Raw genomic sequence first — 25,664 nt, 5'->3', positions numbered from 1 at the left:
TCAAGAATACAATGCAGGGAAGCAAGTACCGACCTCTTTGTCAAGCCTACCAGTCCCCTGGGGCCCTTTAATATGCAAATTTATCTTGTTCACCTGTCTGTAAAAAAGATATGTTTGTAATGGTTGACAGTTACTCCAAATGGGTTGAAGCCTTCCCCACATCAAATGAGGAAGCAAAGACTGGGGGTAAGTGCCTGTTACAAGACATTGTTCAATGATTCTGTGCACCACAAAGTGTAGATAGCGATAAATCAAATCAAATTTTATTTGTCACATACACATGGTTAGCAGATGTTAATGCGAGTGTAGCGAAATGCTTGTGCTTCTAGTTCCGACAATGCAGTAATAACCAACAAGTAATCTAACTAACAATTCCAAAACTACTGTCTTATACACACAAGTGTAAGGGGATAAAGAATATGTACATAAAGATATATGAATGAGTGATGGTACAGAGCAGCATAGGCAAGATACAGTAGATGGTATCGAGTACAGTATATACATGAGATGAGTATGTAAACAAAGTGGCATAGTTAAAGTGGCTAGTGATACACGTATTACATAAAGATTCAGTAGATGATATAGAGTACAGTATATATGTATACATATGAGATGAATAATGTAGGGTATGTAAACATTATATTAGGTAGCATTGTTTAAAGTGGCTAGTGATATATTTAACATCATTTCCCATCAATTCCCATTATTAAAGTGGCTGGAGTTGAGTCAGTGTGTTGGCAGCAGCCACTCAATGTTAGTGGTGGCTGTTTAACAGTCTGATGGCCTTGAGATAGAAGCTGTTTTTCAGTCTCTCGGTCCCAGCTTTGATGCACCTGTACTGACCTCGCCTTCTGGATGATAGCGGGGTGAACAGGCAGTGGCTCGGGTGGTTGTTGTCCTTGATGATCTTAATGGCCTTCCTGTAACATCGGGTGGTGTAGGTGTCCTGGAGGGCAGGTAGTTTGCCCCCGGTGATGCGTTGTGCAGACCTCACTACCCTCTGGAGACCCTTACGGTTGTGGGCGGAGCAGTTGCCGTACCAGGCGGCGATGCAGCCCGCCAGGATGCTCTCGATTGTGCATCTGTAGAAGTTTGTGAGTGCTTTTGGTGACAAGCCAAATTTCTTCAGCCTCATGAGGTTGAAGAGGCGCTGCTATGCTTTCTTCACGATGCTGTCTGTGTGGGGTGGACCAATTCAGTTTGTCTGTGATGTGTATGCCGAGGAACTTAACTTACTACCCTCTCCACTACTGTTCCATCGATGTGGATAGGGGGTGTTCCCTCTGCTGTTTCCTGAAGTCCACAATCATCTCCTTAGTTTTGTTGACGTTGAGTGTGAGGTTATTTTCCTGACACCACACTCCGAGGGTGTCAGGTAGGGTGGAGGTGATATGGTCCTTGACAAGTCTCTCAAAGCACTTCATGATGACGGAAGTGAGTGCTACGGGGCGGTAGTCGTTTATCTCAGTTACCTTAGCTTTCTTGGGAACAGGAACAATGGTGGCCTTCTTGAAGCATGTGGGAACAGCAGACCTGGGATAGGGATTGATTGAATATGTCCGTAAACACACCAGCCAGCTGGTCTGCGCATGCTCTGAGGGCGCGGCTGGGGATGCCGTCTGGGCCTGCAGCCTTGCGAGGGTTAACACGTTTAAATGTTTTACTCACCTCGGCTGCAGTGAAAGAGAGTCCGCATGTTTTCGTTGCAGGCCGTGTCAGTGGCACTGTATTGTCCTCAAAGCGGGGGAAAAAAGTTATTTAGTCTGCCTGGGAGCAAGACATCCTGGTCCGTGACGGGGCTGGTTTTCTTTTTGCCACATACCTCTTGTGTCTGAGCCGTTGAATTGAGTTTCTGTTCGGTCATGTTTCCGGTCACCTTGCCCTGATTAAAAGCAGTGGTTCGCGCTTTCAGTTTCACGCGAATGCTGCCATCAATCCACGGTTTCTGGTTTGGGAATGTTTTAATCGTTGCTATGGGACCGACATCTTCAACGCACGTTCTAATGAACTCGCACACCGAATCAGCGTATTCGTCAATGTTGTTGTCTGACGCAATACGAAACATATCCCAGTCCACGAGATGGAAGCAATCTTGGAGTGTTGAATCAGATTGGTTGGACCAGCGTTGGACAGACCTCAGCGTGGGAGCTTCTTGTTTTAGTTTCTGTCTGTAGGCAGGGATCAACAAAATGGAGTCGTGGTCAGCTTTTCCGAAAGGAGGGAGGGGCAGGGCCTTATATGCGTCGCGGAAGTTAGAATAGCAATGATCCAAGGTTTTAAGGATAAGGGTACATATATGTGACCGACCGCCTCGATTCGGTCTTCGGTATCAACATTTGAAATGGTGTTTTTTACATTGGATAAAAGTAGAGACTCAGAGTTAGAAAATGGTAAATCATACACTTTGGTTGAGGAACAATGGGAAAGTAATTCTGCTTTGAAAGTTGATAAACTTTTGAGAAAATGGCCCTTGAATTTTTTTGGAACACCTACTGGAGAGCTATTCTTTGTCTACACCCATTCAGCATCATTCACATCCTCTAAAGCATTAGCCCCACCCATCTCTTTTAGAATTCACATGTGAGGCCATGTTTATTTGTCACATGCACAGGATATAGAAGGTGTAAACGGTACAATGAAGTGGTTACTTGCATAGTAGCAATATCAAAAACAGAAAGTGTCCAGATAAAAATATTTAATAAATACTTTATCATTATTAGATAACGCTTACTTGACACTTGTCTAAATTGATGGGTCATGTGAAGGAAATGCTATAACCTCCCCTAAGCCACATCTAGCTAAGTGGATGGGTCACTATTGTCTAGACATGTACTCATGTTCATGAAATACAATAGAAAGCCGTAATCACCCGCAGACACACCTGTCTAATTTGATGGGTCATGTAATAATCCGGCAGAAGTGGAATCATTTGTTTAGACATGTAGCGATCTTGTTGAACAATGAACCGTCATAATCCCAACTCATACTACTACCAATACAAACATTGTCATAGCTGTAGAATTAATCTGCAGGTAGCTAAAGCTAACAAACTAGGTTCAAAGTTAGCTAGCTAACATTAGGCTATAACTAGCAATACAAATGGATTTCTGATTCGAATAAAAGATCATACATGTAACGTTAGCTAGCGAGCCAGCAAGCTAACATTTGCTCGCTAAGTAACAGTACACTTTAGCTTGCAATAAAAACTACATTCTGACAGAATTAGAAACGTATAATATCTGAGAATGTAGCTAGACTCTTACCCGTATATATGGATGAACGCTTCACGGCAGACTGGAACCATTTAACTTCGTTTTGTTTGGTCAGCGTTGTGTCAAGTCACTCCAGTTCACACTGACCATGGCGTGTACAGAAAGTAGCCCATCACTTTTTCCAACTGAACTGTCGATAGCTCCTGCTAAATTCAGGACATCAATGTTGTTGAGAAAAGTAGCAAAACTTTTGTAGTTCTCGAGGGCTAACGTTATATGTTTCAAAATGGCGCAGTAGAAAGGACTGCCAACACATACTGAACAGCTCACGTTATAGACAGAAGACATGGCAGACCAATCCAAATGCATCTCCCAGCATTTCCAGCCCATCCATTATCTCAGGCAATCAATGGCTAGTGGGAAGGTTCCTGCCTTTTTCCATGGCTAAACCAACTAGGCTCGTAATTTAACACTTTTATTCATATTTATGGATGGAATACAAGTTTATTATTAAGGCACATGAAAGCTTACATGTTCCAGAAAGCATTTCTGCCAAATAACACATTTTGATAAAAAATAAATGTTCACATTCCAATACCGCTCCTGTGAACTAGTGAGGAGCGACATACGCCTAGTTTCCTGAAACAACTCACGTATTTCACCTCAATGATAATGACAGAACTGTGTGACATGCTGCAAGTTAAGAGGAATTTACATGTACTGCTTCACCTGGAAAGTTATGGACTTGTAAAACGCTATAATGGTGTTCTGACAAATAAACTGTCAAGAATATGTGCCCAAACAGGACTCACCTGGGTGGATGCATTATCAATAGCAATCAGCTGCAGGGGAGATCGACCTCAGATTTCAGAGGAAAGAACTCAGAATTAATGGTTACATGAATGGTGTGGTTCCATGAATGATTACATGTCCCTTATATAGTGGGAGGTGATAATACAATCACGTTGTTTACACAACCGTTATTCTATACAAGCAACCGTTCCGGAACAGAATGGCCTTGTCTTAGGGTGCAGACATACCAGGAGTCTATTGAAAGGCATAACATCACAGTCCAACACAGAACATATCCCTTGAAGTTACAACAGCTCACCCCAAATTCTGACACCACAAGAGGGAAGATGGTTCCACTGTTAGGGTGCCAATACAGAGAAGAGTTGGACTGGGCTGAGCATCTGGATTAGTGGCCCGCTCCTTGCAAACGGCAGCTCTAGCATTTAGCTCAGTGCGGATGTTGCCTGTAATCCATTTCTTCTGGTTGGGATATGTACGTATGGTTACAGTGGGAGAGGACGTCGTCAATGCACTTATTTATGAAGCTGGTGACTGATGTGATAAACTCCTCAATGTCATCGGATGAATCACGGAACAATTCCAGTCTGTGCTAGCGAAATAGTCCTGTAGCTTAGCACCCGCTTCATTAGACCACTTCCGTATTAGGAGTCACTGGTACTTCCTGTTTGAGTTTTTGGTTGTAAGCAGGAATCGGGAGGATAGTTATGGTCAGATCTGCCAAATGGAGGGCAAGGAAGAGCTTTGTATGTGTTTCCATGTGTAGAGTAAAGGTGATCTAGAGTTTTTTCACCTCTAGTTGCACAGGTGACATGCCGATAGAAATTAGGTAAAACTCTGATCAGGCCCTACACCCAAACAAGGGCACTGCGTTCATCCACCTCTGGCCTGCTCGCCTCCCTACCACTGAGGAAGTACAGTTCCCGCTCAGCCCAGTCAAAACTGTTCGCTGCTCTGGCCCCCCAATGGTGGAACAAACTCCCTCACGACGCCAGGACAGCGGAGTCAATCACCACCTTCCGGAGACACCTGAAACCCCACCTCTTCAAGGAATACCTAGGATAGGATAAGTAATCCTTCTCACCCCCCCTTAAATCATTTAGATGCACTATTGTAAAGTGGCTGTTCCACTGGATGTCAGAAGGTGAATTCACCAATTTGTAAGTCGCTCTGGATAAGAGCGTCTGCTAAATGACTTAAATGTAAATGTAAATGTAAAACAGATTTCAGTTTCCCTGCATTAAAATCACCAGCCACTAGGAGCGCCGCCTCTGTGTGAGCATTTTCTTGTTTGCTTGTGGCCCTATACAGCTCGTTGAGTGCTGTCTTAGTGCCAGCATCAGTTTGTGGTGGTAAAATGACAGCTACAAAAAAATACAGATAAACTCTCTTGGTAAATAGTATGGTCCACAGCTTGTCATGAGGTATTCTAACTCAGGCGAGCAAAACCCAGAGACTTCCTTAATATTACAGATTGCGCACCAGCAGCTGTTAACAAAGAGACACACCAACATTTTTAATGCTGTAATTGTTGTTTGCATGCATTTCATCTCAGGACACATTTACTGTAAAATAACCTGTCTCTTTCTGCTGTACATTTTCTCTCTACTTGTTCCACAAAACTCACCGGTAGGGGTTTTTGAACATTTTCGTCCTTTGGACCTCAAAGAAGTCGATCTTAGCTCGTGTGATGTCTCCATGAGTCTGACAAAGTTTATTTCTGTCTGTCTCCAGGTTCGACTACCAGGAGCTGCTCCACAACTCAAGCTTCTGTCTGGTGCCCCGCGGTCGCAGGCTGGGTTCCTTTCGCTTTCTTGAGGCCCTCCAGGTACGTAGTTTGTCGTTTCCCCGTCAAAACCCTGTCCCTCTGAGTCTCCAAGTGGTTTCCTTGGTAACGGATGCTAGTCGTCGGCACAGCAGCCGCGATTGGAGCCTGGGAGTTGTGCAGGTCCTGCAGGCTGCCAGGCCTGATGCTTGGATTATTGGTATTGACAACCTGTCATCTTTTCAAAAACAGCCGCAGACAATTTCTGTGCTGTAGATAACAGAGTAGCCCTATTTTTATCTCTTCCAACACCTCCCACTTCAATTAACACCTGGTCTTCTCATCTCTGGCATGTTTATTTGGACTGACAGAAGGCCTCTATAGAAGTATTTTAGGATTGTTTATGACCTTGAACCATCCCAGACTGACCAGGTAAAAGCTATGATCCCTTATTGATGTCACTTGTTAAATCCACTTCAATCAGTGTAGGTGAAGGGGCAATCAGTGTAGGTGAAGGGGAGAAGACAGGTTAAATAAGGATTTTGAATCCTTGAGACAATTGAGACATGAATTGTTTAAGTGTGTCATTCAGAGGGGCAATGGGCAAGACAAAAAATGTAAGTGCCTTTGAACGGGGTATGATATTAGGTGCAAAGCACACCAGTTTGTGTCAAGAACTGCAACGCTGCTGGGTTTTTCATGCTCAACAGTTTCCCTTGTGTGTCAAGAATGGTCCACCACCCAACGGACATCCAGCCAACTAGGAATATTAGGAAGGTGTCCTTAATGTTGTGTACTGTATACTCAAATGTGGAATCTAATAAGAAAGTAGAGTGTTATCACATCCAGATACACTGAGGCCTGGGTACAAAGTAAAGAATGAAGGAAGCAGCCTAGTCATTTCTACCCCACTCTCAACAAGGGGTCAGTGCAGCAGTTAGGCAGACACACTGTAGGTAACAATTCAAATGTGGAAATAATCTTCTCAGTGCCGACTGAGAGCTAGTCGGATTTGCGGCTCCCAAAATGGTGCGTTCTGGGCTGCCTTTTAAGGGTGAGGCAGTTGCATTCCGCACCCAGATTTCAGAGGGGACACTTTGAAACAGGAACATCAAACAGGTTTTTAGACATGACACAGATTGAGCTTTCATATTGTGTGAGGGAGCTCTCTCCTATTCGTCATCTCTATCTGTCAAGCGAGGCTCAAAGGAGGGCTGTTATGTAGATGGTGGAAGGGAAAGACAGAGGTTTGGTTTGGCTGCAGACAACGTGTTTCCCTCCAACAACACAGGAGAGAAGAGGGGGATAAGGAAAGGGGAAGGGGGAGGAGAATGGGAGTGGAGAAGGAGATGAGGCCACGACGCTGAGCCAGGCTGTGTTGTTGGAGGGAAACGCATGGTCTGCAGCCAAACCAAACCTCTGTCTTTCCCTTCCCCCCTCTACATAACAGCCCTCCATGACTAAAGAGCAAAGGGGATTTAAACAGACAGACAGGCCTCCAATCTTGGACTTGGCATTTCTCAGAGTCTCCTTAAGCCCAAAATGAGTGTCAAACTTTTAATGATGGAGATCCAAGTCTCAGTTGAAAATGCTTGGTTCAGTACGCAGCCTTGGTTGGAAATTTAAAGTGATTCTAATGAAGTAGGCCATATTAATTTCTCCGTAAGTCCTAGCGCACCCAGTTGATTCTCCCTAAAAATGGTTGCCACTTCGCTTTTCACCTCTGAACATCCATTAATAGTGAATCCTTTGTAAATTTAGCTCTGTAGAGAATTTGATCCCTGTAAAAGCCTGGCTTTAAGTGATTAACTGGTTTATGTGTTGCTGTGGTGTTTCCTTGAATTAAATTGTGTAAAGAAATTTGCGGATTAAACCATTTCTCATTTCATTATAAAGGTGCTGCTTTGAGGAAGACAAAGAAAACAAAACTCAAAATAATATTGTGTAATTGTTTGCATATTTGTTTGTGTTGCTAGTGACTCATTCTCTGCACTATTGATAAGAACCAATGGCTTCAACTAAAAAACTTTATACAATACGCCCTACCATTGTGTGACTAATAGTCCACCTTTTACTCTGTGTGAAAGGCGTTCAGATGAACCTGTTTGTAGACATGAGTGCAGAGGAATCTGACACTTCACTTTCCCAGAGAGAAATCCCACAACATACCAGAGGAGTGTGTAAAGTAAGACTAGCTCTTGGATAACCTCTCCTATTTCTTCTTCAGTCCTGTAGCTGTGTAGAGAGCTAACCATAATAAAGGTGTCTGTGTATATCTGACCCTTTCTGTGCCTCCTCTGCCTGGGCTCCCCCCCTCCTCCCCATCCTTCACCCCCTCTTCCCCCCCAGGCTGCCTGTATCCCTGTCATACTGAGCAACGGCTGGGAGCTGCCTTTCTCTGAGATCATAGACTGGAGCAAAGCAGCTGTCATCGGGGACGAGAGGCTCCTACTGCAGGTAGCTTACTGATGGAGACATCCTCCCTATGACACTGATCTCTCTCTCTCTCTCTCTCTCTCTCTCGCTCTCTCTTTCTTTCTTTCTTTCTTTCTTTTTTCACCGCTATCATACTGCCCCTTAGGCTAGAACACAAGGGCCTCACAACTCACTCTGTGCTTTTAGTAAGGACCACTGTGGTGGATAACGTTTACCTTTCTCTCCAAATGAATATATTCATAATTCTTTGCAAATGCGATATAGTAACTTTTTTTGGGGGGGGGCAGCCACACCCACGGTTTCAGAGGCGCTTGTTTGCAGAGGGGTGGAGTAAAATGCCAGGGTACCTTCACATATTAACCCACCGCGCCCCTGCCTGTCTCCCATAGCCACGTCCCCTGTATCAATAAACTCTCCCATTAATTAATGCAAGGTGTATGATATTTTAGGTTATTTCATTACTGCATCTATTAGTAGCTGCTACCTATCTGCCCTTTCATGACTCTGAGCTTGCCGGTTATTCATGTGGTGAGAAAGAGAGGGGTTTGAAATACGACAGCCAAAATGTCATGTGGACATGAAAGTGAAGAGAATGAGGAAATGATGTGTGTCCCGAGATATAATGACAGGATTTAGCTTGAAGGTACCATTCCACTTCTTGTCAGCTCTACCCCCACTTATGAAATCAGCACAATTAATTAGCCCGTTTCCGTAAAGGAGCTGCCCTGACACATTACAGAAACTTGACACATATTTCTCATACTACTGATTCACACAAAGATTGGATTGGAATTAGATTTTACAATCAATTGCACTATTGAGACCACACAATGCAAGAGCAGCCTGTTAAAAGTCGTAAATGGGTTTTATTTCAAGTCCTGTAATTATTTGTGACTATACGCTGTTGAATGGAAGACATTCAGGGAAGCAAATGTTTTTTCTCTCCCTCTCCACCCTCTCGTTACAAAGTCCCCATCCTAAAAGCATGCTAATTGTTGTCAGATACGCTATATATACAAAAGTATGTGGACACCTCTTCAAATCAATGGATTCAGCTATTTCAGCCACACCCATCGCTGACAGGTGTATAAAATCGAGCACACAGCCATCAGTAGCGGAGCGTGGGTAAAATCACAGAGGATCCCCCCCCAAGAAAAGACGTATTACGACTTGTATTGTGATTTGTTGCATTTTGTTATTCAACAACACCTTTGTTTTATCACAAAACCGGATAGCAACCCCTGTCCAGTGAAGTCCACAAAGCATATTGCATATAACAGATCTACAGCATGGTCAAGCAAGTGAATGTTTCTGACATTTTCAGATCACTCAACAACTATGGATTTAGAACCTCAGAGAGTTGCCACAAGTCACAAAGAAAACAGGAGCTGCCTCCACTATTCCAGCACCATTACAACTATACTTATAAGATATCAAAAATACCAAAAACAATTTAGTCCAATCATCTTGTGTGTGCGCGATCGTGCAAGTAGAAAAACATGTTGACTCACCCTACTCGTAGAGAAACGCCAATCTCATCCTTATCACTTATCACTAAAATGTTTGCTCACTAGCCTAACTTCCATTAATGGGCAATGTTAGCTAGTTAACATTAACCTTCTACATCTAGCTACATATTGAACTTCCATTCTCTCAGGCCAGGGGCACAACAGTTAATTAATTAATGGTTGGATCGGAATTGCTGTTATAATCATTGGCCAGTACAAAGAATTAAGTAAAACCACAAGTCCAAATCCCCATCTCCATCCATGGCTAATTTAGGAAAGGGACAATTTTAGCTAGCTAGCTAGCCACCAGAGGACAACAAACAACACAACGAGATGCAACAATTCTAGTTTTTCTGTCAATGACGTATGCTCTCAATGTGATTTGATAGGAGTGACGCCAAATCCAAGCTGGCTTCCCTTGGCATTTTTGGTGTGTGCCAGGACCATTCACAGTTTAGATCAACGCTGATTGGCAAAACATTTTCAGAAATGTTTTTGTCAAAGGAGGCCAGATGCTTGCTGGCTTCCCTTGCCTCCAATGCTACGGGCGGCAACAATGTCATACTCGTTTGGACCAGACAGTATCAGATTGATGGCCTACACGTCGAGAGACAGAGGGGCGCTGTTTCGAAAGCCGAATGCTTTCTCCTGTGAGATACATTCAGCGTCTTGCAAAAAATGTTACCTTTATTTAACAAGGCAAGTCAGTTAAGAACAAATTCTTATTTACAATGGCGGTCTACCATGGCCAAACCCGGACCCCGCTGGGCCAATTGTGCGTCGCGCTAATTGAAGGAAGATTATGAAACACAGAGAGACAAAAGATAGATTTCCATTTTTTTTTTTTGTCTATTTTTTGGGGAAGCCTGGCTTCCCTTGGAATTTATGAATACACGCCACTGACAGCCATGCAATCTCTATAGCTAAACATTGGCAGTAGAATGGCCACACTGAAGAGCTCAGTGACTTTCAACGTGGCACCGTCATAGGATGCCAACTTTCCAACAAGTCAGTTCGTTAGGTTTCTGCCCTGCTAGAACTGCCCCAGTCAACTGTAAGTGCTGTTATTGTGAATTGGAAACATCTAGGAGCAACAGCAGCTCAGCCGTGAGGTGGTAGGCCACACAAGTTCACAGAACGGGACCGCCGAGTGCTGAAGCGTGTAACGCGTAAAAATCATCTGTCCTCGGTTGCAACACTCACTACAGAGTTCCAAACTGCCTCTGGAAGCAACATCAGCACATGAACTGTTTATGGGAGCTTCATGAAATGGGTTTCCATGGCCGAGCAGCCGCACACAAGTCTAAAATCACCATGCGCAATGCCAAGCATCGGCTGGAGTGGTGTAATCCTAGCCGCATTTCGACTCTGGACCAGTGGAAACGCGTTCTCTGGAGTGATGAATCATGCTTCACCATCTGGCAGTCTGACGGATGAATCTGGGTTTGGCGGATGCCGGCAGAATGCTACCTTCCCCTAATGCATAGTGCCAACTGTTAAGTTTGGTGGACGAGGAATAATGGTCTGGGGCTGTTTTTCATGGTTCAGGCTAAAGCATACAATGATATTGTCGACGATTCTGTGCTTCCAATTTTGTGGCAACAGTTTGGGGAAGGCCCTATCCTGTAATACTAGAACCGGTAGTAATAATAATGGCAATTTGTTAAGTTTAGTTATGATTTTGATGACATTTGCTAATTATTATTTTGGGCGCGGGCGCGTGTTTGCCTCACGTAGCAGAGCAATTATCTTTTCTTTTTATTAAATCAATATATTGGGTGGGATATTTTGAGCATATTTGAATATTGCGGGGGTATGTGTCTCCCCCCATATACAGTGGGGCAAAAAAGTATTTAGTCAGCCACCAATTGTGCAAGTTCTCCCACTTAAAAATATGAGAGAGGCCTGTAATTTTCATCATAGGTACACTTCAACTACAGACAAAATTAGGGGGAAAAATCCAGAAATCCAGAATTTATTTGCAAAGAATTTATTTGCAAATTATGGTGGAAAATAAGTATTTGGTCACCTACAAACAAGCAAGATTTCTGGCTCTCATAGACCTGTAACTTCTTCTTTGAGGCTCCTCTTTCCTCCACTCGTTACCTGTATTAATGGCACCTGTTTGAACTTGTTATAGTATAAAAGACACCTGTCCACAACCTCAAACAGTCACACTCCAAACTTCACTATGGCCAAGACCAAAGAGCTGTCAAAGGACACCAGAAACAACATTGTAGACCTGCACCAGGTTGGGAAGACTGAATCTGCAATAGGTAAGCAGCTTGGTTTGAAGAAATCAACTGTGGGAGCAATTATTAGGAAATGGAAGACATACAAGACCACTGATAATCTCCCTTGATCTGGGGCTCCACGCAAGATCTCACCCCGTGGGGTCAAAATGATCACAAGAAAGGTGAGCAAAAATCCCAGAACCACATGGGGGAACATAGTGAATGACCTGCAGGGAGCTGGGACCAAAGTAACAAAGCCTACCATCAGTAACACACTACGCCGCCAGGGACTCAAATCCTGCAGTGTCAGATGTGTCCCCCTGCTTCAGACGGGCCTGGACATGTACTGGCTGAAGTTTGCTAGAGAGCAGTTGGATGATCCAGAAGAGATTGGGAGAATGTCAAATGGTCAGATGAAACCAAAATAGAACTTTTTGGTAAAAACTCAACTCGTCATGTTTGGAGGACAAAGAATGCTGAGTTGCATCCAAAGAACACCATACCTACTGTGAAGCATGGGGGTAGAAACATCATGCTTTGAGGCTGTTTTTCTGCAAAGAGACCAGGACGACTGATCCGTGTAAAGGAAAGAATGAATGGGGCCATGTATCGTGAGATTGAGTGAAAACCTCCTTCCATCAGCAAGGGCATTGAAGATGAAACGTGGCTGGGTCTTTCAGCATGACAATGATCCCAAACACACCGCCCCGGCAACGAAGGAGTGGCTTCGTAAGAAGCATTTCAAGGTCCTGGAGTGGCCTTGCCAGTCTCCAGATCTCAACCCCATAGAAAATCTTTGGAGGGAGTTGAAAGTCTGTGTTGCCCAGCAACAACCCCAAAACATCACTGCTCTAGAGGAGATCTGCATGGAGGAATGGGCCAAAATACCAGCAACAGTGTGTGAAAACCTGGTGAAGACTTACAGAAAACATTTGACCTCTGTCATTGCCAACAAAGGGTATATAACAAAGTATTGGGATAACCTTTTGTTATTGACCAAATACTTATTTTCCACCATAATTTGCAAATAAATTCATTAAAAATCCTACAATGTGATTTTCTGGATTTTTTTCTCATTTTGTCTGTCATAGTTGAAGTGTACCTATGATGAAAATTACAGGCCTCATCTTTTTAAGTGGGATAACTTGCCCAATCGGTGGCTGACTAAATACTTTTTTGCCCCACTGTATATTATAATTACGGCCTTGGTTCCAACATCTAGAAGAGTGGAGGCTGTTATAGCAGCAAAGGGGGGGACCAACTCTATATTAATGCCCATGGAGTGAGATGTTCGACAAGCAGGTGTCCACATTCATTTTGGTCATGTCGTGTATGTGTATGATATGCTGTGACAGGATATGAGGCACCTATGGACGTTTTGTCTTCGGAAGGAAAAAAAGAAAAAAACACAATGACAGTGTTTGTGCATTTAAAAGCACAAATAACTGTTACCAGTAATTAAATGATTTCCTTACAAGTTGTGTAGAACTGCATTCACACTGGCGTCAGATGAAAAGCCATGGAGCCCTCAGGCATTCAGAGTGGGAGTTAGATACGAAAGGATGCTAAAAGGTGAGGAATGTTGTCGAAGTTCCAAGGGTCAAAACACTTCAGTTCCATTTTGTGTTTAGATTGTTCAATGTAAATGTCAGTGGTTTTCTCTGGGAAAATGTATTTTCCATTTAAATCCAATTTCCTATTAAAACCCAACTTGCTTACGACGAAGATTTGCATGAGTTGTTTATGGAAAAGAACCAGCTAACTGTGTTTTGATTAAAAACAAATCAGAAACTTTTGTACACTCCAAAAATGACAAATGAATGGCTATTGAGATGGTTTACATGTATCTATGTATAGATAATCTTCCACCGTGATTCATTGTAAGTAAGATAAGCCAATGCGATCTTCATATGCATGTAAGATAAACTCCTATGTACAAACAGAGATATCAATATGGTTATGATGGTCAAGATAATAACTTAAAGTGGGTCCAGAATTATTGGATCCCGTGCTAAAGATGGGCAGAAAATACTTTTATAAAATAAGTTAAACCAATACTGAGCTACAGTATATTGTATGCTCAAAATTATTGAAGAAATATATTATTTTATACTAATACATAGCAAGAGGTTTTCTTTAACAAGTAATACAGAAAATCTCTAAAAGTTAGGGGTCAAAATGATTGGATTCTGTGTTTTCCATACCCCAGCACCCTCTCCTTGCGAGGATAACGACACTGAGCCTTTTTCTATCATGTTTTGAGATTGGAGAACACATTAGACCATTCCTCCATATATAATCTTTCCAGATACTTGATGTCATGGGAATGAGATATTTTCTGTATATGTTCTTTCGAAGGTGAAACCCACCATTGGTGTGCGTGGCTAAAGAACTCCATGTCATAATCACCATAACACCGGTTCCAATCCAAATGCCAATTCCCTTTAGTCAAATCCAGGCGGTCAGATGACATGAAAATAAAGCTCTTTGGCCACGCACACCAATGGTGGGTTTCACCTTCAAAAGAACAGTGCATATGCAGAAAATACCTCATCCCTACTGTAAAATACGGTGGTGGATCTTTGATGTTCTGGGGCTATTTTGCTTCCACTGGTCCTGAGGCCCTTGTTAAGTTAAGGTCAACGGCATCATGAACTGGTATTTGGTACCAGCACATTTTAGCCAAAAACCTGGTTGACTCTGCCAGGAGGCTGAAACGTGGATCTTCCTGCAAGACAATAACCCCAAGCACAAAGAAATTGTTAATTTACCACAGAATCAACATTTTGCAGTGGCCCTCTTAGTCTCTGGTCTTGAACCCCATTGAAAACCTGTGGTTTGAATTGAAGAGGGCAGTCCTTAAGCACAGACGAAGGATATCAATGATCTGGAAATATTCTGTATGGAGGAATGGTCTAAGATCCCTCCCAATGTGCTCTCCAATCTGATAAAACATTATAGAAATAGGCTCAGTGTAGTTATCCTCGCATTGGGAGGGTGCTGGACTATCGAAAACAAGGGACCCAATCATTTTGACCCTTAGGTCTTTGAGATTTGTTTAATTACTTGTTAAACAGAATCTCTTTCTCTGAGCAATTGTATTAGTATAAAATAATATATTTTTTCCTTGTTTTGGATCATACAATATAGCTCAGTATTTTTATTAATTTTATAGTCTTTTTTGCTCATCTTTAACAAGGAACCAAGTCATTCCGAACCCCACTGTACATCCAGCTTTATTCACAGAGTTTGTAGATGGCTCCCACACCATACTGCTGTGGTGTGTGTGTTGGGACAAAATGAGAGTGAAGGAGAGTTTTTAAGTCAATCCCCTGTTTTGGTTTTATACGACAATCAAGTTGCTGCACCTGCTGTGAAAATGGAATCTCATTGCGTTCAATTATGTTGAAGAATGACACGCAACAACTCAGCACAACATGTGGAGTAGCATATTCTCTCACAGTGGAGACACATAAACACTAATGGAGAGAGGGTTGTGTGATTAGATTGGCGTTATTTATGTCCTGCCTCTGACTGTATTAAAACTAGAAATACTGTCACTGCCAAACATCAGCTCAGACAGACATTGTTTTCAGGCTTCAGGTGGAGGGGGGTTGTCTTTGTGATTTGGGGGTAAGAAATGTGACGTTCATTGTGACAACGCTGATTTGTCTCTCTTGCCCCCGCTCCTGCCACGTGTCACATTGTCAATTGTATGTTTCAATGTTTGTATAATTGATGAGGAGACTCCGAGATGAGAAGTGACAGGACAGAGCAGTGCTATCTGTCAGTTAGCAGGGTTTGATAGCATTGTGTGTTTGCCACAGGAGGGACATGATCCCTAGCTGAGGGGCTCACCCTCTCTCACACAAGGCTGGTTTACCAGCACATACCAACACCTCCATTTCCCTCTAGCAGTTTGGCCTATGCTTGGAAATACCACTGGAGTAGATAGTCCTCAATTGGAACGATATGACAGCAAATTCCATTAGTCCTCTGCCACACAAATGGCAGTGTAATTTGACCATTGAGTACGGTCGTTAACGATGTCATTGCTCCCTCAAGTAATAGCCACTAAAGGGAGGTTAGAATCCTACAGAGAGTGTTGCTATGGCTCCCAGGGGAGGAGTCGGTGTGTCCATGGGCCTCCCTCGGGAAGGAGGATTTCACCTAATCACATCTGCCCAGAGAATAACCCATGTTCCCCGACTCTCTCACACTCATTAAATGTTTTACTCTGTCCTTTTTCCCCCAGGTTTCTTCAATTACCAGATCTGTGGACCATGACAAAATATTGGCGCTCAGGCAGCAGACTCAGTTCCTCTGGGATGCGTATTTTTCTTCGGTAGCAAAAATAGTATTAACTACATTAGAGGTAAGCTCTCCCATTTCTAGAACTGTTCATGTGAATCGGAAGTGGGTGGGAGCAGGTTGGGAGGATTGCAGGGCCAGACAGCCAGCAGCCAGGATAACGGATAGCCTTTTCTATGATGTGCACAAGTGGCCAGGATGAATTGATGGTGGCTGTACAACAGCTTTCCCCAACAAAGTTCTTAATTTCCCCTGGTTTGTTTTTTTTCTTACTGCTGACAGTCTGGCTCTTACTTTAGAAGTGTTTTCACTATACTCTCTCTTCTGTCTGTCTCTGGGGGGAAACCGACACAAAGGGTTTTCATCAGCCTCTTCCCCAGAACAGACAGTTTGTCAGAACCTGCCATGATCAAAAGAGTCTGCAGTGTAACAGTTTCCTCTGGCAACTTAAATGTGTGGGGACTACAGTACGTAGACGGGTAGCTGGGGTTACTTAAAAAAACGTCCCCTTTTGTTATCCTGCAACCATTTATTGTTGTCACACCCTCAAATACAGTGTCCCCTCAGAGCAAAGTTTAAATAATTATCATGTTTCCCCTAGAACAATCAGAAATCCCATTTTTTTGTTTTTGTTGGTATTATGTGTTTGATAAGATGTAAGATGTGTGGAGAAGAAGCCCAGGTGTGAAGTGTTTTGGCCTGCAGGAATGAGAGGTACAGTTCAGAGCAGGGTAACATCCAAACACTCTCATAGGCTCTCTGTGCACCCCACTGTCTCAACTGTTTAGCTTTTGTCTTTTTCTTCTGGGTGAGAATGGTTTTACTTTGGTCTGATATTTTTCAATGTTTTTTTTTTAATATACTGAGTGTACCAAACATTAGGAACACCTGTTGATGGTGAAGGCTATGATCCCTTATTGATGTCACTTTTTATATCCATTTCAATCAGTGTAGATGAAGGGGAGGAGACAGGTTAAAGAAGGATTTTTAAGCTTTGAGACAATTGAGACATGGATTGTGTATGTGTGCCATTCAGAGGGTGAATGGGCAAGACAAAATATTTACGTGTCTTTGAACAGGGTATGGTAGTAGGTCCCAGGCGCACCGGTTTCTGTCAAGAACTGCAACATCGCTGGGTTTTTCACCCTCAACAGTTTCCCATGTGTGTCAAGAATGGTCCACCACCAAAATGACATCCAGCCAACTTGACACAACTGTGGCAAGCATTGGAGTCAACATGGGCCAGCATCCCTGTGGAACATGTTCGACACCTTGTAGAGTCCCTGCCTCGACGAATTGAGGCAGTTCTGAAGGGAAAAGGGGGTGCAACTCAATATTAGGAAGGTGTTCCTAATGTTTTGCATTCTCAGTGTATGAACCTACTTACACAATGTACTGTATCACTTACACATTCAGAAACTACTCTTATTAGTTATAATGGCGTTGGAAGCCCTAATTTAGAACTCACTCAACAGACACTCCAACCTGTCACCTATATGTCTTCGTCCCTGTTGTTTATTCTTCTCTTCGGGAGGGTGTCGGTGTTTAATTCCCCCAGTCTCTGTCTTTACTCCATTCCTTGTACTATACCGACAATTCACCACTTCATATCAAAGGACACAATGACAGAAGGAGGGGGAAAAGAGGAAGGGAGTCGGGTGTATTTTAGGCATTCCGTCATGGTTCTTCAAAGGGAGCCACAGCAGCACTTTGTGATGAATTGGGTTTGGGATTAGGGCCGAGTGTTGGTTTTTATGTGTTGCCGGGCGAACGTCACCACCAGGTGCCTAGTCCAAATCCAACAGGGACAAAATTAGGCCCATTTCCATGCATATTTACCATTGTGCTAAATGTTGGGGCTACATGCCGACTGACAAAATGGGGGAAATGAGGCATCCTAAATATCCCCAGGCACACACAGTGCTGTTGTGAGGCTTGCAGGAAGTGCCAGCTAACTCTCCATATAGATCAAAAGGCATCTGTCATGTCAGTGTTCCTGGTACTGGACGGCCACACGGACTGTAAACTGTTATGCAAATCACCCCGAGGAGGCCGCATTACAAACAGCCAGACGTTACTCTTCCCTCAGCCAGGTTTATCAGACCTGAATCTGTCAATGGAGTTTTCAGATACATTTTGAGAAAGTGTAAACCAGACAGAGAAAACTGTAGCAACTGGAAAAGAAGGTGCCTTTGTACTGCGGAGGTATCTTTAGCAACAGAAATGAAGATCATCACCTAGCAGTGAGTAAACAGCGGTATGGAGGGGTCGACCCCTCGCCTCCTTTAACTTAGGGGGTGCTTATTAAGGCCTATCTCACAACCTCATTAGGAAATCACAGTACAAACGGTGGAAGCAGCCTGGAAAGCACCAGGCTCTGAGAGAGAGGCAGGAGAGGAGACATATGGTCTGTCTCTGGCAGCTGTAGCCTTTCTATATCAGGAGAGGCAGTGAGTCGGGGGAGTCCATTGGAAAGAGCAATCAAAGTATATGGCTGATATGAAATGACTGTTAATGTGAATGACTTTGATTAACGTTTTATTTTGTGTTTTGTCTCCATTGACACAACTAGTATCGGGACCCATGGCTGATCTTCATCTAAAGCATGACCAGTGCATGCAAATAACTCCTTACAGACTAAGAAACTGTGCACGTTGTTGCTGTCAGATAAACTGTCAGCAGCACAGTCATCATACTTATCATCTATTGCGACATGGGAGGAGATACAGGTCCAATCTCCACAGTCAACATGCAGGGTAACAGTTGTACCTGGGTGAGTGGGAATCAGTCCCAGCTGAGGGTATGAGGCGTATTCTGCGCCAGAGACGCTGCTCGACAACATGGACACGTCCATCAGACCCAGCCTCCCGCAGAGCGAGCAGCTTCTCAATACTAATCCTCTCTATATCTCTCTCTCTATCTATCTCTCTCTCTCTTCTCCTCTCTCTCGCTCTCTCTTCTCCTCTCTCTTCTCCTCTCTCTTCTCCTCTCTCTTCTCCTCTCTCTTCTCCTCTCTCTTCTCCTCTCTCTTCTCCTCTCTCTTCTCCTCTCTCTTCTCCTCTCTCTTCTGCTCTCTCTTCTCTTCTCCTCTCTCTCTCTCTCTCTCTCTCTTCTCCTCTCTCTCTCTCTCTCTTCCCCTCTCTCTCTCTCTCTTCTCTTCTCCTCTCTCGCTCTCTCTTCTCCTCTCACTCTTCTCTCTTCTCCTCTCTCTCTCTCTCTCTCTTCTCCTCTCTCTCTCTGTGTTGTTTGTTTTTCCGTAGCTAATCCAAGACAGAATAAATTCACACGTATCCAGGAACAAGTTGATGTGGAATTCGTTGCCGGGTGGACTGTACGTTCTGCCTCAGTTCTCCACGGATGCTGCAGTGTTCCCCTTCTACTACGCGTCTCTGGGTGAGTTGGAGCCTGTTAATGACCTGGTGTAACAGACTCCTCTTCTATACGCATGGGAGCTGACACACAATCACAAAAGGATCAGACCTTTGCTCGGTCCTTTAGGTCTTCATTCACAGCCAGTTCACTGCGGAGCGCCTAATGTCAATGTGCACTCGTCCGTCACCTCTTCCTCCATCCTGTTTTCTATCCCCCCCAATGCTACATTCCATGAAATTGTTGCTCATGCTAACCAACCACAGACAACATTGTATGTTAACTGAAGTTCATGTTTGGCGACTGACCAATGCACTTTACAGCTGAAAGTGTAATGGATTTAACCTTTGGGAACTGGTGTATGTTATCCCATATTCTATCTGCAGTGCCATTTACTGGCGAGGTTCAAGTCCTGCCTAGAGTCAGTCAGCCAGGCGTCAGTGTCTTGTGCATTCCCTCCTGCATGGAGCGCCGTGGAGCTGTGCGCTATGTACCGCGCTGCTGCCGCAGTCCTGCGAGAAGAACTGGGATGAAGCCATAACTCAGATAGATGCTTGTCTTTCGCTAAGCGGTCATTTAAGTTTTTGCCAGTTCCGGAGGAATAACTTGTCGTCAATGCCGGTAATACACAGGCGTTATCAGTCTCTCTTTCCGTAATTCTGAATGGCGAAGGGGTTTCAAAACCTTTCTAGGTAGTTCAAAAGTTCACGTCTGCGGTTTAGGCCTATGTAAATTTTACTTACGATTTTACTGTTTTTAAAGTTTTTATTTGTCTCTGCGGAATTTCAAGTTGATGTTACAATATTTTGCTATTCGGACAGCATCTGTGCCATATCATATTTTCTCTGAGAAGTAGAAAAGAAGGCGATGTTGGGCTCCATCTCTGGGGGTCTTGATGACTGGGTATACCGCCTCAAAATCACAAATTGGATTTCCAACTTGTTAAGTAGAGAGTCCAGCTGCTTTGGCACCTCCTATCATGTACTTCACAGGCTGTTTGCTTCACAATTCTCTTTTAACTGTGTTTAAAGCTACTGGGAATGTATGAAGACATGCCAAAGCAGTGGATGAGAAAGGATAGGCCCATTCACTGCAAAAAAAACTGTTTGAATGTTCTCTGTAGAAACTCTGCTTGTTATCCGCAGTCATCAAAACCAATTATCATCGCCATTTGAGTTCAAATTTTCACTCATGAGATGTAATGTCTCAACTGAATTTTGTTTGAACTCAAAAATGTTGAGTGAAAATGATCAGCAGGACCACGTTGAAGGACCACGTTGAAGCACTCTTTATTACTGGCAGGAATTGTTGTCAAGCTATCATTTCTCTGCAAGTTATCCAGGAAAACAGTGACACTAATGAGCTGTCAGTCAATCTCAATCTGAGCTTCATTATAGCCTTTCACATGATGGGGAAAATATATCTTGTCTAAATCTTTGGATTAGATTGGCAGGGCATCAAAAACAATGTGAATTCATCTGACTGCTGCATATGCGGTTCCACACAGTCTTCTCTCATTGCATTGTGCCAAGTCGGCATCGTGGAGAAGGACCAGTTCCAGGAAGCTGCCAGAGGGAAACTGCAAGTTATTGCTGTTAGATAAACAGTCAGCAGCACAGTCATCATACATGTCCACCACCACCTTGTGTGAAAAGAGGACTACAGCAGCTAGATCTCAGCGAGGTTCAGGAACCTCTAACAGCTTTCTCCTCTGCTGTCCTGGTGAAGAAGTGATAATTATGCCACAGCGTCTAGAAGGTCTGTGTCTGTTTTGATCTGGCTTTCTGTTATGGTCCGGGAAAACCCTTAGAATTGCCTCGTTTGCTGAGCATGATTGTTCCGGTCCATTGTGATGAGTGGGATTTCCCCCCCCCCCCCCCCCCATTACCATAGTACAGTTTGACTTTGTTCTGTCAATATTAGGGTCTACTTTCAGAGCACGTTCCATACCACGCTGAACCTTTCTGATTACCATTTCTAGAGCTTCTTCGCTAAGGCCAGTAACCAGCGTAGAGGCCAGTGACCGGCGTAGAGGCCAGTGACCGGCGTAGAGGCCAGTGACCGGCGTAGAGGCCAGTGACCGGCGTAGAGGCCAGTGACCGGCGTAGAGGCCAGTGACCGGCGTAACAAATCCAGTGACACGGTGACACCCACTTCCACTAGGCATACAGTAGTAGGGTAACCTGCAAAGGGCATTCACTCAAGATAAGATGGGACCACGAAATGAGGCTCCTTTTTCACAAATGTGGATGTAAGAGCCTACTCTGCTGCAGTTGTTTAAGGTGTGTTATATAATTATTGAGCATTTAAGCTAGTGCAGTGGCAATAAATATTGGATCAATGCAAGAGCATACCTTGTTGGAATGTTAAATATTTCTCCCCATCTTAACAACAGTTGGAAATGTTTCAAGCAACTTTGATCACAGTTCTTGAAATGAAAGTCATTTGAACTATTTTTAGGCCTGTTCTGCTTGGTATATTTGCAGTTGAATGTTTGATTCGAACGTTTGTTTGAACTTAAAATGGCTACCAGAACTGACGGTGGGGTTTCCCGGAGGAAACATTTCTTCGACACAAGTGTTGCCAGAGTAAAACACAATCAAGGCTTTTGATGACAGGATGAGAACAAGGTCCTAATGCAGTACAGAAACCCTCTGAAGATATTTGCCAGAGATGTTCCACAGCTTCTTTTGCTCGTGCAACAATGTCTGCAAAGGGCAATCCTCCTATTCAGGCAAATGTTCTGCTCCACAAATAGGGACATCCGAACAGTCAGCACAAGTAAGCTATCAAATCCCACGTCAAGGGGGTGCCCTTGTGTGACCACAAAGCCTCCACCCCCATTAACAGGGGTAGATCCATAAAATGGAGGCCAGTACACTAGAGGCCGGAGAGACCCACAGCCCCATGTCAGAGAGATTGATTGGGATGCTGTAAGTGCACTAGGTGCCCATTTAGGCGTGAGGAGGTAGATGGACTGGAGAGTCCGGTCTCCGTCTATTCTGAAGCTGTGGGTCAAAAGGTGGATGTGTTGAAGTGTGTGTCTGAAGGTTTGTGTTAAGGTGTGTGTCTCTCTGTGTGGTTGCAGGGAAGAGCCCGTCCCAGGAGTTCACTGCTGTTATCCAGGCCGTGACTCCTCTCCAGTCTCAGCTGCAGCCCGTAGTCAAGCTCATCATCGCTGTTGCCAAATCCAAGTTCTGTGCACAGGTGAGAGCTCAGCATAGAGATCCTATTAAATGAAATGAGTATCTAATTGCTGATTCTATGGAGCGCAGACCCATGACCTGTGAGCTGAGGCGAAACGGCAGGGATGGAGACCATTGCTTTTTATACTCTAATTAATGCATGAAAGGACAGAATTCTGTTGTGATGTAGGGTGAAGCTTTACAACTATACTGTAGTCATGGCATGCCGCCGCTTGTTATATTGAACTAGATATGATCAAAGTTTGCAAGGAAAGACCGACTCAACTCGGCTGTGTATCCTCTGCTACAAACCTGCTACATGTACAATGAGGTCAATGCACTTTGAATTGAGATTCCACTGTCTTGTCTTATTCGCAGATCATTGTGCTGTGGAATTGTGACAAGCCTTTACCTCCGAAGAGCAAGTGGCCCTCCACCACCGTGCCTATCACTGTCATTGAGGGAGAGAGAAAGGTACGAGTTCTCCGAGTTATGCCGGCGTTGAGACGACATGTTTCGCTATCGATTCTAATGTGTTTTATTGAGTCTTGATCATTCAGCGGGAATGAGTGTGGCCGTTAAAGTCAGGGGAGATGAAATGCAGTCGTAAATGCCTCCTAAAATCCATTCAAGCTTTTCGTTCATTTTCTACTTTTTGGAATTGGCCATGACTGAGTGTGGCTGCCTCCTGGGATCTGAGCTCAGCTTACCCTGACTGTTGAGCCATGACACAGCATGAGGCTGCTTCCAGGAGGTCTCTAGTTGAAACCCCACAAAGGGCCGTTAGTGTGCCAAGCCTCAGCTGAATCGTTTTAGTAATGCTATAGTAAGGTACACCTTTGCGGTGTTCTTATGAGCTTTGAAAACAATAGGAGTAAGTACACCAGACATCATACTTCCAACAAGGACAAATGCTCTTACTGAATGCAAATGTCTTATAACACACTGAAGGACCCTGGGACTAAACACCTCCCTCTGCAACTGGAACCTGGACTTCTTGACAGGCCACCCCCGGGTGGTAAGTGTAGGCAACAACACGTCTGCCTCACTGACCCTCAACACTGGGGCCCCTCCGGGGTGTGTACTTAGTCCCTTCCTGTACTCCCTGTTCATCTACGACTGCGTGGCCAAACATGACTCCAACATCATCATTAAATTTGCTTCGACACAACAGTGATAGGCATGATCACCGATAACAATGAGACTATAAGGAGGAGGTCAGAGACCTGGCAGTGTGGTGCCAGGACAACAACCTGCCCCTCAATGTGTCCCCTGATCGTGGACTACAGGAAAAGGCGGGACGAACAGGCCCCCATTAACATCGACGGGGCTGTAGTGGAGTGTGTTGAGAGTTTCAAGTTCTTTGGTGTCCATATCACCAACGAACTATCATGGTCCAAACATACCAAGACAGTTGTGAAGAGGGCACGACAAAACCTTTTCCCCCTCAGGAAACTGAAAAGATTTGGCATGGGCCCCCAGATCCTCTCAAAGTTCTACAGCTGCACCATCTAGAGCATCCTGACCGGTTGCATCACCGCCTGATATGGCAACTGCTCGGCATCTGACCGTAAGGCGCTACAGAGGGTAGTGCGTACAGCCCAGTACATCCCTGGGGCCAAGCTTCCAGCCACCCAGGACCTATATAATAGCCGGTGTCGGAGGAAAGCTCCAGAAATTGTCAGAGACTCCAGTCACCCAAGTCATAAACTGTTTTCTCTGCTACCGCACGTCAAGCGGTACCGGAGCACCAAATCTAGGACCAAAAGGCTCCTTAACAGCTTCTACCCCCCAAGCCGTAAGACTGCAGAACAAATAATCAAATGGCCACCGGACTATTTACATTGATACTCCCCCACCATTTGTTTTGTACACTGCTGCTTCTCAAAGTGTATTATCTGTGCATTGTCACTTCACCCCTATCTACATGTACAAATGACCTTAACTAACCTGTATCCCCGCACATTGACTCGGCACCGGTACCCCCTGTATATAGCCTCGTTATTTTCTTGTTACTTTTTTATTATTATTTACTTTTAGTTTATTTGGTAAACATTTTCTAAACTCTTTCTTGAACTGCACTGTTGGTTACGGGCTTATTGTATTTGGCGCATGTGACAAATAATGTTTGATTTGATTTGGTTTCAATCTAACAATTTTCATTAAAATTGAATACAGTACGATTCTTCCAACCGTTCATTGAGTCCAAATAATCACTCAGATTGTGTTATTTGGAGCATTCCATTTACAAAATAAATATTACTCGAAGGCAAAGTGGAATTCCAATCAGCAGTGTCATGCTTGCTGCGTACCACAAAATTCCACCAAATCTCTTGCTCGCAAGCTCTCTCGCTCTTGCTTGCTCTCTCTCTTTCTCTACCTGTCTCTCTTTTTCTCTCTCTTTAGTCAAATCTCTCTCTTTGGTCAAATCTCTCTCTTTGGTCAAATCTCTCACTTTGGTCAAATCTCTCTCTTTGGTCAAATCTCTCTCTTTGGTCATCTCTCTCTTTGGTCATCTCTCTCTTTGGTCATCTCTCTCTTTGGTCATCTCTCTCTTTGGTCATCTCTCTCTTTGGTCATCTCTCTCTTTAGTCATCTCTCTCTAGTCAAATCTCTCTCTCTAGTCAACTCTCTCTGGTCAAATCTCTCTCTCTGGTCAAATCTCTCTCTCTCTAGTCAAATCTCTCTCTCTAGTCAAATCTCTCTCGCTAGTCAAATCTCTCTCTCGCTAGTCAAATCTCTCTCTCTCGCTAGTCAAATCTCTCTCTCTTTAGTCAAATCTCTCTCTCTTTAGTCAAATCTCTCTCTCTAGTCAAATCTCTCTCTCTCGTCAA

General features: G+C 43.9%; 1 protein-coding gene across 1 annotated transcript in view; it reads left to right on the top strand.

The window, feature by feature from the left end:
- The window catches only part of LOC135557591 (exostosin-1-like), a 257,815-nt gene that overhangs the window by 194,064 nt on the left and 38,087 nt on the right, over window positions 1-25,664 (top strand). Inside the window, exons 3-8 of the mRNA XM_064991004.1 lie at window positions 5,757-5,850; window positions 8,137-8,244; window positions 16,221-16,340; window positions 19,537-19,669; window positions 22,734-22,852; window positions 23,209-23,304. Coding sequence (XP_064847076.1) covers window positions 5,757-5,850; window positions 8,137-8,244; window positions 16,221-16,340; window positions 19,537-19,669; window positions 22,734-22,852; window positions 23,209-23,304 — 670 coding nt within the window. The remainder of the gene's footprint in view (window positions 1-5,756; window positions 5,851-8,136; window positions 8,245-16,220; window positions 16,341-19,536; window positions 19,670-22,733; window positions 22,853-23,208; window positions 23,305-25,664) is intronic.

This window comes from Oncorhynchus masou, chromosome 16, assembly GCF_036934945.1.
Source record: "Oncorhynchus masou masou isolate Uvic2021 chromosome 16, UVic_Omas_1.1, whole genome shotgun sequence".
In the NCBI taxonomy this organism is placed as follows: Eukaryota; Metazoa; Chordata; class Actinopteri; order Salmoniformes; family Salmonidae; genus Oncorhynchus; species Oncorhynchus masou.
This window is presented reverse-complemented; position numbering and strand designations above follow the sequence as displayed.